Genomic DNA, 16,718 nt, shown 5'->3' with positions numbered 1-16,718 from the left:
AAGATTTCATCATAAGATGCCTCAAAACTAAGCAGATGGAGCTTGTAAAACTCCAACTTTATTCCCCAGACCATGGCAGGAGGCCCCTCTCTTCTCCCACGGCCCCCTCCTCAGAACACACGGACTCACCAGTTCCAGAACTGCTTCCTTCCAAAATACGCTCTGGGCTCATACGTGTACAGTTTCAGGAGGATCTCAATGATGTAGAGAGAAAGGAAAAGCCATTCCGCATAGGAAATGAAGGGGTTTTTCTCATCCAGAGCAATGAATATGGCATTTATTAGGATGATGACATCATAAGCCCAGACAAAAACCCTGGCAGGAGGGAAAAAAAGAAGAGATCCAATCAGGACGCGTGTCAGTTAGACTGATCAAACATAGGTTCTCCAATCAAGATAAATGACTCTTTATGGAGCACATCTACTTGGGAATAAAAGATGGACTTAACACTGGCATCCTTGACGACCATTCCAGCAACTCTAACTCGTGTCTTCTTCCCACATACTTTACAGAGTCAAAGGGCCATATTTGATATCCACTTCCTAGTGACTCTGATGGGGCTGGAACTTCCTGAATTCAGAGAGTGGTCAGCTTCCCTGGATCTGGAAGCACGTCCAGTCTGCGGCCCCTGAGCACCAGGAAATATCAAAGAAGGAAGCAGAATCTAGACGCCTGTCCTTTGGCTGAAGTTAAAACACAGCATGTCCAGAACTCCCTCCATGCCTCCCTGAGAAACCAAAAGCAGCAAGCAGGTGGCTGATTTACAGCTTCAATGACGAAGCACATTCAACCCAGACAGCATCAACAGAGTCTTCTATTTTTAAAGCAATTTGAGGGAAAACTGGCCCGGTCTCACTTGCCTGTGCCGAACCACCTTCTGGACCAAGAGGCTTGCAGACGACTGGTATACCCGAGGCATCCAGGCTTCCAGTGGGTGTCTCTTGACATTGATGGTGATCACCTGGATGTTGAGGAGGTCAGGCAGGCGTAGAAAGTTCACTTTGTCTGCAGTAAAAAAAAAAAAAATGACCCCTTAATACATGGCCACTGTGACAATAAGGTCCAAAGGGTGAAGCCAACTCAGCACAGACTCTCGGATCTGCATTTCACAGGTGAAGAGCTGAAGCCTTAAAGGGTGGAGGCCGAAGACCAAGGGGCCAAGGAGTGGCACAGCCTCCCACCCATCCTGACTCAGACCCTCAGCCCGCCCAAGACAGCCAGCCCAAGCATGTGACTTTGCTAGTTCACAGATGCCACCGCCTCACTCCCTGCCTTCCACCCTGCTTTTCTCCTCACTCAGGCCATCACTGCTTTCCATGTGTGCCTGACCTACCTTCCCAGCCTCAACCCCCCTCCCCTTCCTCCTCACGAAGCCTCCAAAGCAGGTATAATCCATACCCTTCCCGTTGAACTCCTACCCTCTTCTCTGCCCACCCTCCCTCTCCACCTCTTCTCAGGGACTCACTCAAACCCAGAGCCTCCACAACAGGTTGGCCCATCACCGCAGGCCAAAGTGCGGTGGGCACTTTCCTGACCAGCCTGGACCCACCCAGCTGCTGGGTCGATGCTCTCTGGACTTGCTGAGCGCCCAGGCTACCCTCCACCACCCCAAGCACTTCTCCCCGACCAGGTAGGTCAGATGTTGACCACGAGTCAACTGAGCTGGTTCTCAAACCCGTTTGTGCATTAACTTCCTGTTACCTATAACTTAAAGAAACATCACATCAGCAGATGAAGTCAGATTGTACATAGAGTGCTGCTGCTTCTTTGAAAACCAAGTTGAATGCTTTGCAAACTTTAAAGAAAAGTGCTGAAGGGGGAAAGGCATAGCTCAAGTGGCAGAGTGCATGCTTAGCAGGCACAAGGTCCTGGGTTCAATCCCCAGGGCCTCCTCCAAAAAATAAATAACTAAACCTAATAAGGAAGGAAGGAAGGAAGGAAGAGAAAGAAAGAAAGAGAGAGAGAGAGAAAGAAAGAGAGAGAAAGAAAGAAAAAGAAAAGTGCTGAAATAAATTTCAGATCATGTAGAGCTGACACAGCTGTTCAAGACTGGGATGGAGGTTTTAAATCCTAGAATGCTTCTCACTTAGAGGGCTGGCAGGAGGCTGGCCTCCATTTCAAGTTTTCAGAAGTAAACAGCGAATCCTGGTTCTACAGGTGCCACCACAGTGTGGTTTATGCAAGAAGAATGATGGGGAACTGCCATCAACAGACACTCAGGCAAACAGAAAGCCTCAGCCCATCAGATGTGTGGCCTCATCTGAGTGAAGAGCCTGAATTTGACAAAACCCCTCAGTGACATGGAACAGTCACGCTGCTACTTCCCCAGGAGCCATATAGTCCTAAGAATAAGAGAGTGCATGAGTCCATCCAGTTGGATGAAAGACGCTCTTAGATATCCCAGGAGAGCTTAGTCCCTGTGTCTTTACAGTTAGGAGCACAATGCACGCACATATCTTAATAGCTGAAGGCATGAACTGAAGCATGGCCTCGGAGAATTACGTGACGTGATAACTTGGATCCAGGGACCTTGGCCACGTGAGCCCCTCCATCGGAGAGGTAGGGAGATGCTGCCATGACAACCATAAGCAAGGTTTGGAGTGACCTACCAACAGGAACCCAGCCAAAACCTCAGCCATTAAATAACCTCAACCAGCAGGGAACCCATCAGTCTCCCTGGGCTCACATCATTAAATCCAGAAGATTCTGTAGAACAAGAAAGGACAAAGAGAATCAAAACCATGGTAATTTTGTGTCAAGAAGGAATCTGTCCCCCATCTGATACTTTATGGTGGAGATCAAGAGTCAGCAAACTTTCTTCTGTAAAGGGCCAGAGAGTGAATACGTTAGGGTTTGTGGGCTGTGCGGTCTCTGTTTCAACCACTCAGTTCTGCTGTCATAGCACAAAAGCCGCCATAAACAATACACAAGTGGATGCGCCTGGCTGTGTTCCAGTAAAATTTTATTCAGAAGCGCAGGCAGTGCGCCATATGTAGCCTGTGGAACATAGTCTGCCAAGCCTCGGTGTAGATCCATCACTTGATCCGTATCCTCTGTTAATAATAATTCGAGTCAGCTCTTTTCTTTCCACATTTGCAAGTTCCATGTTTCTCAGTTTAACACTAGATTTGCGTCTAACACTTTCAGCACTAATGGAATTCCAATGTTCAGCCTTGGAAACCACAAATGCCCATAACTGCTGACCGAGGGGGACAGTGAGAACGTTCGGAGAACGGTGGTTCTCCCTTGCCTGTGCTGAGTGGAGACTATCACGAAGCATGAAATTCTGTCTGGCTTTCTGTTATTAAAACTGTCTTTGAAAGTGCTGGTTGAGGGGTAGGTATAGCTCAGTGGTAGAGCACATGCTTAGCATGCCTGAGGTCCTGGGTTCAAGCCCCCTCCCCTCCATTTAAAAAAATTTTTAAATTAAAATTAAAAAATTAAGAAAATGTTGGCTAAACAAAGGAGACTTTGAACCCACAGACATCAGAAATTACTGCTATCACCTATAAAAGATAACCTACGATTCCCAACCTATGATTCCCTAAACACCAGCCAATCTGACTGGCTGTCTTCCCCAAAGATGCCTTTGCCCTGGTAACAGTATTTAAACTGACATTGCTGTTTTGTAAAAAGTAAAATACTGAGAACATTGGCTAAGCCATGAGCTCATGGGTGCTTTCTTTTTGCTACAGCCATGGAGCTCGGATAAAATCTATGGCTCTGATGGAGTCCTTTTGTCAAACCAGATGAGACCTCGTCTCTAATTTACAAATAGGATCCTGACTCAGGTAGCAAAACTGAGCAGGACTCAGTCATGAGCCAGCAAATGGTAGTCAGGGTGGTGGGTGTGTCCTGGGGGAGTCAGGTGGCCCTGGGCAAACGACATAACCTCTGTGGGTCTCAGTTTCCATGCTGACAAATGAGGACAACAAGACCCCCAACTGGGTGAGTCTGGGGACGATCACATACACACAAGGCATGGAAATACTTGCCAATGCCACACGCGGGACAAGCAGGCTCCACATATTATTACTGATAATAACTATCAACAGCTACTACATGACTATTTAGGTTACTTTCAACTTTTCACATCTAAATGCTAAATGCAATTTAGACGTATATTTATACAGCCCTTTTCTGCATCTTAGATGCGCTCCCAAAAGCAGAATCCTGAGAGGGGAAGGAAAATGGAAAAACATCCATCCCATCACTTTTAGAAGCCCCTCCGACCCCCAACCCACGTTCCGATGCACGAGGAAGAGGAACGCTAGTGGCCAAGGCTTCTTACCCACGTGACCCTTCTGTCCCTCGTCCAAGATCCTCAGAAGGAGCTCCAGGTGGGAACTGCTGATGTCCGGTGCCACCACCTTGACCAGCCGCCTCCACTGGGCCTCCTTCACCACAGACTCTGTGCCCACCTTGACTTTCAGAATGTTGAAAGCCTCTATCATTTTGCGACGCTTCAGGTATGCCAGTGTGCGAATCTCGTTCTTTAAAAAAAAACAAAAACAGAATTGTGTTTTGATAAGAGAAAGATTCAAGAAAGCCTTGTGTCTTCGCCCGAAACATTTCAAGGTAATGGAAGAGTCCAAGAGAAGTCACCGACGGGCCTGCGGATGCGCAAGGGACCAAAGCCCTCCAGGCTCCAGGTGCGTGTCCCTGACCCCCCACCTGCAGAAACGGAACTCCGCTTACCCAGTGCAAACCAGGGAGCCCATGACAGGTAATCTGGGTGGGGACAAACAGCAGCAGGAGGCAGACAGGTCCAAGCTCCACTCTGCCCAGGAGGAGGGGAGATTCCGGAAAGGAAGGAAACCGGGTGTGCTGCTGAGAGGGGGCATGCGGGAGAGCGAGGACACAGAGCCACCATTAAGTCCATCGAGAGAGGGGGAGGGGGAGGAAAGGCAGGGAAGTGAAACTAGGCCAGAAGTAAGTGGTCCAGAAAGAAGAGGTCCAGGGCAGGAAGGACAGCGGGGGACTGCCGGGAGCTGCCATTGGCCTGACTGTGCACAGGGAACCTTCCAGAAGGGGGAAGCCCCCTCGAGTTACAGGTGGCCACCTCGATGCCTACCCCTTCTGCTCCCTATAGGGCCTGGTACCCCATATCATCATCACTTAATTGATTACATGGCTGGACCTTAATTTTTAATAGATGCAGCTGTGTCTTCATCACCTTTGGCTCCTCAGGACTTTGGTGTTGGGCACATGAAGCGTGTGTTAAGGTGTGCTTGCTGATGGATTCATCAGCAGAAGATCAATTTTTGAGGCGTGTTACCAAAAGAAACACTTCCCTGGGGGAGAAGGGAGGCAGAGCAACAGTTCTGTCCTGCAGTGAACAAGAGGGGAGGCAGGACAGACTCCCTGGGACAGCTGCCTCCTGCTCAGAGGGAGGAATCCAGAGTCAGAGGGCCACTGGGAGGCCTGACCTTGGGGTCAGGAGCAGCTGGGGTGCCCACAATGCATAGACTCCTCAGGACGTGGACAGGCCAGACACCTTCAAAGGGCAGTTTGGCCAAATCTCAGACTCCAGCCCTACCACCCGCTTCTCCTTGGCTGCAAGCTTTTAAGTTCTTCCCCTTGGTGGGAACATCCCTAAGCCAAGAAAAATTCCTCACAGAATTAAAAGGATCAAAAAGCAAAAGGCTATGTTGTCCCTTAAGGAAAATAATCCTTTGATGAAACCTTTCTCTGTGCAGTTAGTTTTACAATCGGAGAAAACAGCCAGTGGGAAACGTGGGCGGGGCAGTGGCCGTGGCGGGCAGGCGAGACGACAGGTATCCTGGTAGACTCCGGGCTGGAAATAAAGCATGCTCCACTCCAAGCACTCAGAAGCCTCTGCCCACCCAACACCTCGAGGAATTCTCCAGACATCAGTCAAACAGGAAGGCACCAGGGCAGAAACTGTTGGCTTTAAGGAGTTTCTGCTTCTGTTGGAGGGGAAAAAGGAACCAGAATCTTGGAGAATCTCCCAACCCCAGTGATACACATGACAGTTCAAGGAGCCATGAACAATTCGATGCATTAGGAGCGAGGAGCAAAGCCAGGCCCTGCCCCTGCACGTGAGCCTGGGAGACACTGTCAGTCCGATCACAGACTGGGGCAAGGAACCGCCCAGCCCAGCAGAAGAGAGCAAGGTGCCCAACAAGTCTTCAGATTCCCCAAAGCAAAAGGAAAATGGACACTTCAAATATTTAGCTGATGCGTTTGCCAGCCTGCCTCCCACTGCACCCAGCCAGGCACCTGCCCCCACCCTGACCCCTGGGTCATGCGCGTTACCTTTAAGTGCTTCCTGTAATTGTTGTAGACGACAGCCAGAAAGACGGACATGAAGATGTAGGTGTTGATGATGATGTAGGTTATAAAATACAGAGAATACCACCAATTGAACTCATAGGCAGGCATCCTAGAAGGAAATCAGTCTTTCATGGTTTTTCATGCCCTCGGTCCACAGCGCATAGAAGGCTGACCGTAGGTGACATCCCACATGGACAGTCCAGGTGCCGAGGCACAGGGAAACCTCTCTCACAGTAACTCTCCCCCAGACAGTGTGATGGGGCCTCAAAGCCACCAACATCCTTGATGCTAAACAGCTTGCCCCAAACCTGCTTCTGAAATTCTTAGTGCCTTAGACAGGTGCCAACTTTCAAAGCAGGCAGGACCTTGGAGATCCCCCCAACCCATTTCTTCCCTTCACAGTGTGAAAATCAAAAGTCCTAAAAGGAGAGTGACTGACCAGAATTACAGAGGGAATCTGAAACATGGCTCTTGGGTTTACACTCAAGGCTTGTCAGGAACACCAGACTGCCTTGCTGGGCGGCAGATAATTCTCTGTCCGCACTGGGACACTGAGAATCAAAGGGGCGCCCGTAATAATGGCACCGGGACAAAAGGCAGAAACCAGGATGCATTCTCACACCGCCTTTAAAGGCAACTGGATTCTGTTCAGGAGGGGATCTTGTGGGCAGCAGGCTAGGGTCCGAGGGAAAGAGCCAAGAGAACACAAGGAGGGCCAGGAGCTTCACCTTGCTCATTTTTTGCCAGAGCCAGGCCCCAGAGTGAGTAACAATCCAGAACAAGTTGACGTGATGGTCCTTCACAGTACGAGACGACAGGAAACCCACCCCTCCCCGCAGCGCAGGTTGTGATGGGATGGGATTGACATCTGAGGTTAGAGCTCCATGCACACAGAGCTATCTACTCAGTGGGTCACTGTTTAATGATCTTTCCTCCATGAACAAGGCAAATCCACAACACAAAGGTCATTAGAAAAAACCCCGTGATGTTTTCCTCCCAAGTAATGTCCACGTGTGTGGAAAACTGGCACTAGGGGGTGGCGAGAGGTGACAGCCACTAATCTTTACATTTCTTTCCTGTCTCATTTAGCCCAAAAGCCACATCAGTGCTTAGGGGAACAAGCCATGATTCCTTACAAAAATGGCTTAGGCGTCTGAACTCAAGACTCAAAGAAAATCCCAGACGAGAAAGTGGGCTCGACTATTTAAGTTGAATCTCAAGAGATGTCTCCTGTTGCCTTCAGTTTAAAAAAAAAATCATCTAAATTTAGTTTTAGAGAGGGTAGGCTATCTTTAGTGTGAACATTTTGGGTGCTTCAAAAATTTTACAACGAATATGAATAAACAGAAAATCACTATTTTTTTCTCTTACAGCTGCTTTTGACAAAGTGAACTCTGTTCGGGTAACAGATGCCCATGGACCTGAACTGGGGACTCACGTACATGACATCGGGGCTGTTTGCAGTAGTGACCAGCACATAGAGCTCAAACGCTATGTCCAGGATGTTCGTGAAGTAGGGCGATCCTTCCACTGTCTTAAGACCCCTAAAGAGGAACCAACAACACAGAGTGAGAAAGCCCACACACATAAACGAAGTTGTGGTTTCCGACACACTTTCCCCTTTCCCCTTTCGATTCTCTCACCAACAGGCTGAACCCAAACGTGGGAGATTCTCTGGAAGTTTGTACTTCCAGAGCAGCGCACTCACCTGTCCCCAAAGAGCTTCAGGGCCATGAGGGAGAATGTCCCCACACTGAAGATAAACAAGAGGAAGACGTAGAGGACATCAGGCAGCGTGTTCCGGATGCTTCGGAAAGCCCTTCGGATCTGGGAAGACAAAATTTCATTTCACTGACGAGACATCAGCTAATTTTCTGCAAAAACAAAAAACCCGCCCTCGAGTGTCCTACATCACATCCTTACCTGACGGCTTTCGGGGAAGTTAATCAGGAACACGGGCCTTAAGGCCCTTGACCATCGGATGCCGTAGACGTTAAGAGCTTCCAGGATCCCGTAGACAATCAGATCAACCAAGGTCAACTGTGAGAGACACAGGACAGGTGTCAGTACTGCCAGAGGACAGAGCAAGTGTGTGTGGATGCAGGTTTGCTGGCCCAGAAAGAGGCTCCACGACACATAAGAAAAGCAAGTTTCATTGGACAGCATAATCCAGTTTCATAATAGAATATTAATAGCAGTTGTCATTTGAGAGTTTACTATGAGCCATGCTGTCTAATAAGCACTTTTTGTAGATTATTCCATTTTATCTCACCGCACTGATAAAGTGGGCACCGTTGCTGGATGGAAACACTTGAGGCACAGAGAGGGAGATCATGGGGGCCCTGTCACACAGCTAATAAGAGGCGTAGACCTGGCACTGGAACCCAGGTAGTCTGGCATCAGAGCCCTGGCAGCTACGCACACTGCTACGAGCACCCAGACTGCATCGTATTTAACTTTAAACTTTCCTCCAATTCGACATATGATAGAGTTTTCTAGTCTGGCAATGGGGTAAAAATATCTAGAATACAGAAAATCCTGATTAATTCTTATTAATGTCAGTCTGTGATCCTGCAGGCAGGGCAAAAGAAGAACCCAGTGCTATTTTAGAAAAATATAAGTTAAAAAGGAATAATCTACTAACATCAAAAGTGTTAGCTCAGTTCCTTTGGCAGCAAGAGGATCCAGAAAGAGCCAATGCAGAGGAGAGAAAGGATCCAGGAACAGGCTGGTGCTGCCGGTGCACTGGGCACCCACTGAAGGAACCCACCCAGAGCAGCAGGGACAGGCAGATAACAAAAGATTATAGTGTCTGAGAAGACTTCCTGGAGGAGGCACTCTTTGGTGGAATCTCAAAGCAAATAAAATGCTTTAAAAGGAGAAAACCCAGAAAGGTCTAGAGCCATGGCAGGAAGGCATCCTAAAGGGACACCTGGGGAAACAGAGGGTCCCGAGGTAGGGGCGGGGGGAGCAGGAAGTGACGAGACTGATGGCAGGGGCTTTGAGGACCAGGCTAAAAAGGTAAGTCTTATTCCCAGGGTCTGGGGAACCCAGAAAGTCTTTCGGGTAGGGGTGATGGAGCCAAAGGAGTGAGATCTCCCTGGTAACAGATGCAGGACAGACTTGGACAGGGCAACCGCGTATCCTCAACCAATTCACTCCATACACCTTTACGGAGCGCCTCTTGCATGCAGGGCATTGTTCTAGTGCTGGAGGAGGAGCAAAGAGCCAGCTGGAAAGTGCCTGCCCTCGCGGAGCGCGTACTCCGGTGGGAAGGAACATCCCTGATGATAAGTATGCTCTTTGGCAGGTGGCCAGACCTGCTCTGGAGAAAACCCAGGTGAGGATGGGGCTGAGGGCGTGCAGGGAGGTGGCATGGGAGGGGTCCTACGGGGGAGGGACACAGAGCCCAGCCACGACAAGGAGTTTGGCTTTTCTCTGATGGGAAATGGGAAGTTGCTGGATGATCTGAAGCAGGAAGCACGCGGACTGGACTTAGGCTTGAAAAGTGCGCATGTGCACACCATATTCTAGACACCGTGCCAGGAGTTTTAGGGGATGAGGAGGGACCTCTGACCCGGGCCTGAGAGGGGGCCATGTAGCAAAAAAGGCCCTGAAGGAGGTACATGCTCCCCTGGAGGAGAGCAGGGGTGCCTTTTTCTATTTTACAGCCTGTCTGTATTGTATGGATTTCTCTTTCTTCCAAAAATAGCCTCCCCCCCAACTTGTTTCTTTCAGTTTTCCCACCCATCCCATCCTCCACCTTCCTGTGTCAGGCGACGTTGCGTTATGGGCGGAACCCAAGCTGTGGTCACAGGCACTACCCCAGATTGAGCATTCTTGTATTCGTTCGTTTTTCAGTAATAGAAAGTGAAGCTATTTCTAAAAAATAAGAACAGATAGACACTCTGCATATTCTGAGAGTTCGGTAGACGTGAAAAACAGGGAAGTCAGAACAAGTACTTAGAGAAAGGGTGAGAAAAGACAGTGAATATTCCACACAAAAGAGACACTGCCAATGGGGGAAGAGCCGGCGGTGCTTGACGGACAGCATGCAGCTCGGGCAGCTGGATGGAGGGGACCTCTGGAGGCACCTTTGCAAGACTGGTGGCGCCAGAGTGCTCGACAGTCCCAGGGGCATATAGACACTTTTTGAGCAAGGAAGGTTGTGATCGGAGATGTGACTGCGGAGAATGAATCCAGCAGCGGCATCTCAAATGCACGTATCAAGGATCTGAGGTTAAGGTGACCATGGCAGTTCCTCAAAGGGATGACAGGGGCCTGGACCACATCTTGAGAAAGGAATGGAGTGCAGTCGAGAGAGAATGCATGGCCATATCAGATCATGGCAATGGTCCCCATGGGGAGGAGGGGAAACGCGGCAGGAGACATCCTAGCGGGGGCTGGGGGAGGATGGAGGAGAGAGAGAAGGGAGGGGATCTTGACGAGGAAGACGGGATGAGTGCTGGGAGACAGAGCACCACAGACCAACGAGAAGAAGGTAAGTTCGGTCCCACTGAGTCTGAGTTCAAACACTGATGGGGAAACAAGTAGCAAGCAACTGGCCGTGGAGTGTAGAATCTCAGAGGGGAAACCGGGGTCAGCTACAGCCTGGGGACCCCCACCCACCCCGTGTTCGTGGAAGCCCTGAGGATGGGTGGTCCTCTTAGGAAAGACCATCAGGTAGAAAGGGCAGAGGTGGGGACACCGAGCCCTGGGTTAACTGGGAAGGACCACGGTTCAGGCTGGCTGGCTGCTGTGCTGAGATGCTCAGTATAATCTAAAGTGCCCCCAGCTAATCACTGGCCCCGCCTCTCTGCTCATCACAGCATCACTTCAGAGGGCGTTACCTTGCCTCACTTGCCGTAGCCTCTTAGCAGAGATCCTTCCAGATTTTTCTACCAATCTCTAACACTCTCTCCTCTTTTCTTTTAGCAAAGATGTGCTCCAACCATCTTGTAACCTGCTTTTTTTGACTTAATAGACAAAAAGCATCTCTCCTGAAGAATAGACACATATGTGCATTTAGGGCCATGTTAAAGGGTTGTGTGGAGGGGCCACATTTTCTTTCTTTCCTGTTGTCAGGAAATTGAGTTGTTTCCAGTTTTTCAATATTACGAACAGGCAGCCATGACCGATCTTGTGGCTAAATCTTTAAACACATCCTTCTTTCCTAAAGATAAAGTCCCAGGACTGGAAATTGGGCAAGCCCATGCACACCTAAGGCTTTCGAAAGGAAACGCCAACACCCTTCCAGCAAGACATCTTATGCCTCCCTCGAGCAGAGGATGAGGGGTTCTGTCTTCAGCCCTGCTAACATTGTTTTACAGGCAAACACATGCTATTTTATTTTTGCTTTACTATATCTTTCTTAATTAGGGAAGTTAAACATTTTTTCCTATCTGTCTTTATCTCTTTCTTCTTCTTTTTTCTCTTTAATTGGGAGGTGCTCCTGCTATGTTAAAATGGTCACACAATCACATGCTGCCCGACTCGGGCTTCAGTTGTGGTCTGCCAGCAGCTGCTGTACGGACGTTTGTCATTGTTCCTCGAACCGAGTCAAATCGATAAGAGTCTTTTCTCTTCGTAGTTTCTGGCTTTGACCACAGACTCTCGAAGGCGCCAGGATGAGCACTCACCACTATGGTTACCATGATGCAGATATTTTTCGTATCCTTCCAGAAAACCATCTGAGGAGTAACTTTCGCAAAGTGTACAAGTCTCCCAAAGAATGCAGTCAGGCAGAGCACTTCTGCTATCGAGGTGACCTGCAGCACAGAACAGAGACTGAGCCGGGGCCCCGCTGCTCGGAGGCTCGGCCTTAGTTCTCTCCTACCCGCCCCTCATGCGCCCCTGATGCCCCCGGACACCGCCCTGTGACAGTTAGCAATATCCCTCAATTTTACGGAAAGTGGCAGCAAGGTTTTTGCTGGTTGGGATGGTCTCTTCCTCCTAAAAGGAAACCTGCCCCTGGACCACTAATCCCATGACCCAGCGGGCAGGGCTTCCTCGGTGGGGGGTGGAGGGCGGGGGTGCTGAATCAGCAGGGAGAGGACCCCCAGAAGGCATTTCCCCGGGAAAGGGGAGGTCAGGGATGGCAGAAGCAGGCATCTTCTACACTCTCAAATTCCCCACGTTCGTAATCAGACTGGACACCTAGAAGTTCAGTTTCTCCCATAATAACTCTCCAAAGACGTGTTTTGGAATGCCGGGGCACTCCTTAGTAGACATCGCTGCCACTGCCGCCTGGGTTTGGCTGCTTAGAGAGAATGGAGGCCACTGAGACCCGCCACGAAGTCCTGACCATCTCCTCCGTGGGTTACCAGGCACCAACTCCAAACCCCCTGCAGGCAGCTAGATGTGCAGCCTGTGTGTACAGCCCATGCTTTGCCCGTCCTGCAGTTGCCGTGAGACAGTAACTCCCCCCTAACAAGGGCACTTTCCACCATCAATGGGGAGAGGAGGGGAGCAGAAGAGGACGAGATGGGGAAAGAGGCAGGCTAGGAAGACAGAAAGGCCTGGGGTGAGGGCTGGAAGGAATGCGCCTCCCAAAAATAACAGGGAGGAAGGGGCAGCACGTGGCACAGGTCCCCCACCCCCAGCCCAGCCCGCGTGGGTCCTGGCGTGGATCTGAGCGTAGCCCCTTGCCAACCTTCCAGCTCTCAGCCTGTTCACCCATGAGGTGCTCTAGAGACTCACGGTCAAGGCCGGGCTTGCAAGAGGGCCTGTGGCAATCCCAGGACACCTCTGCTCAAAATACGACCTGCTTGGTAATGCTGGATCTGGGCCCAAACCCCCTGTAACACATTAGATTTGCGGCTTGAAGTATAAATTCTGACTGAAGGAATATTCTGGAACTCAGGTAGCCAAGCCCAAGCGGTGTGTGACCAATAACAGAAGGGTCAGGACTCAGAAGAGAGGCCAGGGGCTGAGAGCAGACCCCGTGGGACTCTCTCCTCGGCCAGGGTGGGCCAGCACTGGGGGGCCGACTCTCTTCAGGTCTGTGAGTGCACATCTCTGCCTCCTTGGACTTAAGTGTTTGTTTTGACAGTCACTGGGCTAAAAGTTTTCTACCCAGAGGCTTCATTCACTGTGGCATCCTTGTCACATGAAAGTGTGAAAGACTGTCAACTCTGACGGCCCCCAGTGAACTGCACTTCTGGTTTTCACCCCCTGGTGCGGTGTCCTTCCCCTGTTGACTCAGGGCTTGGGCATCTGATGGGCTTTGGCCAACAGGACACCAGCCAGTGGGGTTCAAATGGAGGTGAATGGTGCTTGCACACTGGGGTGCTCCTTCTTGGACCCCCCCCCCCCCCGCCGCCGACTGGGAGAAGCCCAGGCCATGGGAAGTGGCCGTGTGGCAGAGAACGGGGGCGCTCTGGGCCACAGCTCCAGCCAGGCAAGCTCCCCGCTGACAGCCAGCAGCGCCTGCCGGCCTCGGGAGACCTGCCACCCCGGCCAGTGCCACATGAGTGGGAAATCTGCCCGACTGAGCCCAGTCACCTGCAGAATCATGGAAGATAATAAAAGCCAGCTCTTTAAGGCAAAGGGTCAATGAACTTTATCTGTCAAGGGGCCAGAGAGTAAATATTTCAGGCTTTGCAAGTCATACAATCTCTGTAACACCTACTCTCAGACACGAGAACAGTGTCCAGTTAGGAATTAATGTGAGCAGGTCATCAATTGACCCATTTGGAATAACTGAGTAACTTGATGTGTTATAAAAAGCACCTATAAATAATGATTTATGACTATGAAAAAAGCTGCAGATGTGGCAACCACAAGTCACATATTACCCTATATTATAATATTGTCCACTTGACATTAAATAAATGTGCTTTTAAAACAGTGTTTGTCCATCCGATTTATCCCTGGAGGACCAAAAACTGCCACTCCCTCTCAAACACTTTATGATGAGAGCATCAGCTCAGCGAGGAGGCAGAATTCTTCCAAACCCCCAGCAATAAAAATAAAACCAAATCCATAAATATTAAAATTGGAAAAGAAACAAAAAGGAAGCGGCCTGAGACCCAGCTCATCTGTGACAAAGTCTGGTTAGCCATTCTGTTTTTAATGCTTACCAAGAAAGGCAGCGGGAACAGCGCTGGTTCCTCAAAGAGAGCCAGGGAAAGGTCTACACAGATGAAGAAGTAGGTGGCCGCCTGCATGGCCCAGTGGTTATAGAAATAGTAAAGTCTGACGAGGAAAAGAATGAAGAAGTTATGAGCCAAGAGCAGGGGTTAAACAGCACCCCAAATCCCATTAGAAGTCCCGTCTCTGGCCACCTTTCCTTTAAATTCTAGGGAGTGAGGGGCAGCATTTAATTGAGCACATACTACAAAATGCTAACAGGAAAAAAAAATCAAGGATATGGTCATATTGCAAAGCACATTCTCTTAACAGTCTCAAGCTAGAATTAGTACCCTCCTCAAGGGGAGACTGTGAACATAAGATGTACTTTTAGAGGACTGACGCAGAGCAAACCCTCAGTTAGAGTGACCTATGATTCCGTGGCACAGGCACCTGATTGACAATGTGCATCACCCCATCTGGACACGGCGGACTCAGATGGATCTCTCGGTAACGAAGTTCTCTTCCGATTGCAGGAACTATGCCCCCAGCCTGCCTGAGAGCACCCAGAGATGAGGCATTTGCTGTTTTGGGAGGCACTGACAGACACTCAGCCCTGCTGATAAGACTTTTTTTCTTATTCTGAGCCCATCTTTGGTTCAACCCTTAGGGAGGGCAAGAGAAACAGCTGGATTCACCTATCCTGAGTGTTACCAATTTACTCATTTCTCTGCCCTTAGTATGTTTGTTGAATGCATCTCTCCCTGTGAGGCACCATGCTCTTTTAACTAAAAAAACAGAACACACAAACAAAAAAAACAACATCGAATTTTATCCAACTCTATGTGTTATATGCTTCACAAAATATTTGTGGAAACATCTTCAGTTTGGGTTCAAGTGTGAGAATAGAAAGTGCTAAGGGACAGGTGATTCCAGGTGAGAGCTGAACACTTTAATTACCTGATGGCCTGAGGGGATGTTTCGAATGGAACATTTCTGTTGTACTGGGCGTCGGAAACGTAGGCTGCTGCCAGGAGGAGGTCCTGGTCCTCGGTGGGAGAAAGTAAGGGTCAAAAACAGTCAGAGCAGGAAAGGACACTGCGTTTTTGTGTATAAGTATGTATCGGACATGAAAGGAAGCTCCCCTTCACCTGTCCCCTGACCCACCCGCCTTGCCAGAGGCAACCAACATTAACAGCCTTGCATGTTCCCGTCCAGAGGTTTTCCTGGGCAGTGGGAATCCTGCCATGGGGCTGAGACACAGGCATGATAAACGTCCTTCAAATCAAACACAGGTTCTCAGAGGAGGAAATGAAAACAAGAAAGCGCTGAATAGTATCCATAGATGTACTTACACAGCATGTGTATACATACCTGTATAGGGTTATGTGCCTTTATACACACACATATATAAACATCAAATGAGATTTAGGCTACTTGATGGATGGTTAGAGGGATTTTCAAGGGTAATTTTGACAAGTAAATTATTGCCTTTTTCGATGACTTTTGAACCTAACTCCCTCTCAAGGTATGACCCCCCTCTATACAGACCCATAATTTTCTTTTATTTAAATAATTTACTGAGGTGAAACTCACAATCTAGAAATTAACCACTTTAAAATGAACAATTCAGTGGCATTCAGTACATTCACAATGTTGGTATACACACACATAAAATAGTAAAATTGTTCTCACATGATACAAAGCTTATTTTTTCACTCCATATGGACTTGTTTTATGACTATATATAGAGCTACCCTATGATTTTTAATAAATGCTTCTTCCTTTAGGTAAGTTTCTTTTTAAATATATTTTGAACACAACTACATTTAGTATTTTTAAATATATATCATACACACGTGCCTTTGTACTATATGAGTACATTTGTAGCGTAGAGCGTAACTTGTGGATGGAAGATATATCATTTTCTGTTTTGGTAGGTACAACCAAATTGCCTCCCCCAAAGTTACACATTTTATATGCCTCAAAATGGTACACGAACATACGTGTTTTCCTGTTTCTCACCAACATTAGTATGATTTTAAATGGTTGACAATATCCAATCAACCGAAGAAGCATCTTGTGATTTTAGTTTAATTTGCCCATGATCAGCACAGCGGAGACCTGACAGGGATGACTCACACTTCTGATTCTGTATAAACAAGATAAACAAAAAAACTCCATCGAATTTTATCCAACTCTATGTGTTATACACTTCACAAAATATTTGTGGAAACAAGATTAAGAACATACACAAGATAACAGACTATTTAGACCTCCCTGTGTACTTCAGCGGAAAAACAGCCTGATTATCCAAGTGATTACCTGGGTTACTTCCTCAAAATTAAGGA

General features: G+C 48.6%; 1 protein-coding gene across 1 annotated transcript in view; it reads right to left on the bottom strand.

The window, feature by feature from the left end:
- The window catches only part of LOC105072155 (two pore channel protein 2), a 34,679-nt gene that overhangs the window by 10,970 nt on the left and 6,991 nt on the right, over positions 1-16,718 (bottom strand). The window contains exons 2-11 of the mRNA XM_074354661.1: positions 15,328-15,416; positions 14,379-14,493; positions 11,937-12,065; positions 8,221-8,337; positions 8,006-8,124; positions 7,740-7,841; positions 6,280-6,406; positions 4,292-4,493; positions 861-1,005; positions 130-315 (exon numbers count right to left, since the gene is read on the bottom strand). Coding sequence (XP_074210762.1) covers positions 130-315; positions 861-1,005; positions 4,292-4,493; positions 6,280-6,406; positions 7,740-7,841; positions 8,006-8,124; positions 8,221-8,337; positions 11,937-12,065; positions 14,379-14,493; positions 15,328-15,416 — 1,331 coding nt within the window. The remainder of the gene's footprint in view (positions 1-129; positions 316-860; positions 1,006-4,291; positions 4,494-6,279; positions 6,407-7,739; positions 7,842-8,005; positions 8,125-8,220; positions 8,338-11,936; positions 12,066-14,378; positions 14,494-15,327; positions 15,417-16,718) is intronic.

The sequence above is a fragment of the Camelus bactrianus genome, chromosome 28 (assembly GCF_048773025.1).
Source record: "Camelus bactrianus isolate YW-2024 breed Bactrian camel chromosome 28, ASM4877302v1, whole genome shotgun sequence".
Classification (NCBI taxonomy): domain Eukaryota; kingdom Metazoa; phylum Chordata; class Mammalia; order Artiodactyla; family Camelidae; genus Camelus; species Camelus bactrianus.
The sequence above is the reverse complement of the archived record's forward strand: the minus strand, read 5'-3'. Positions and strand labels throughout refer to the sequence as shown.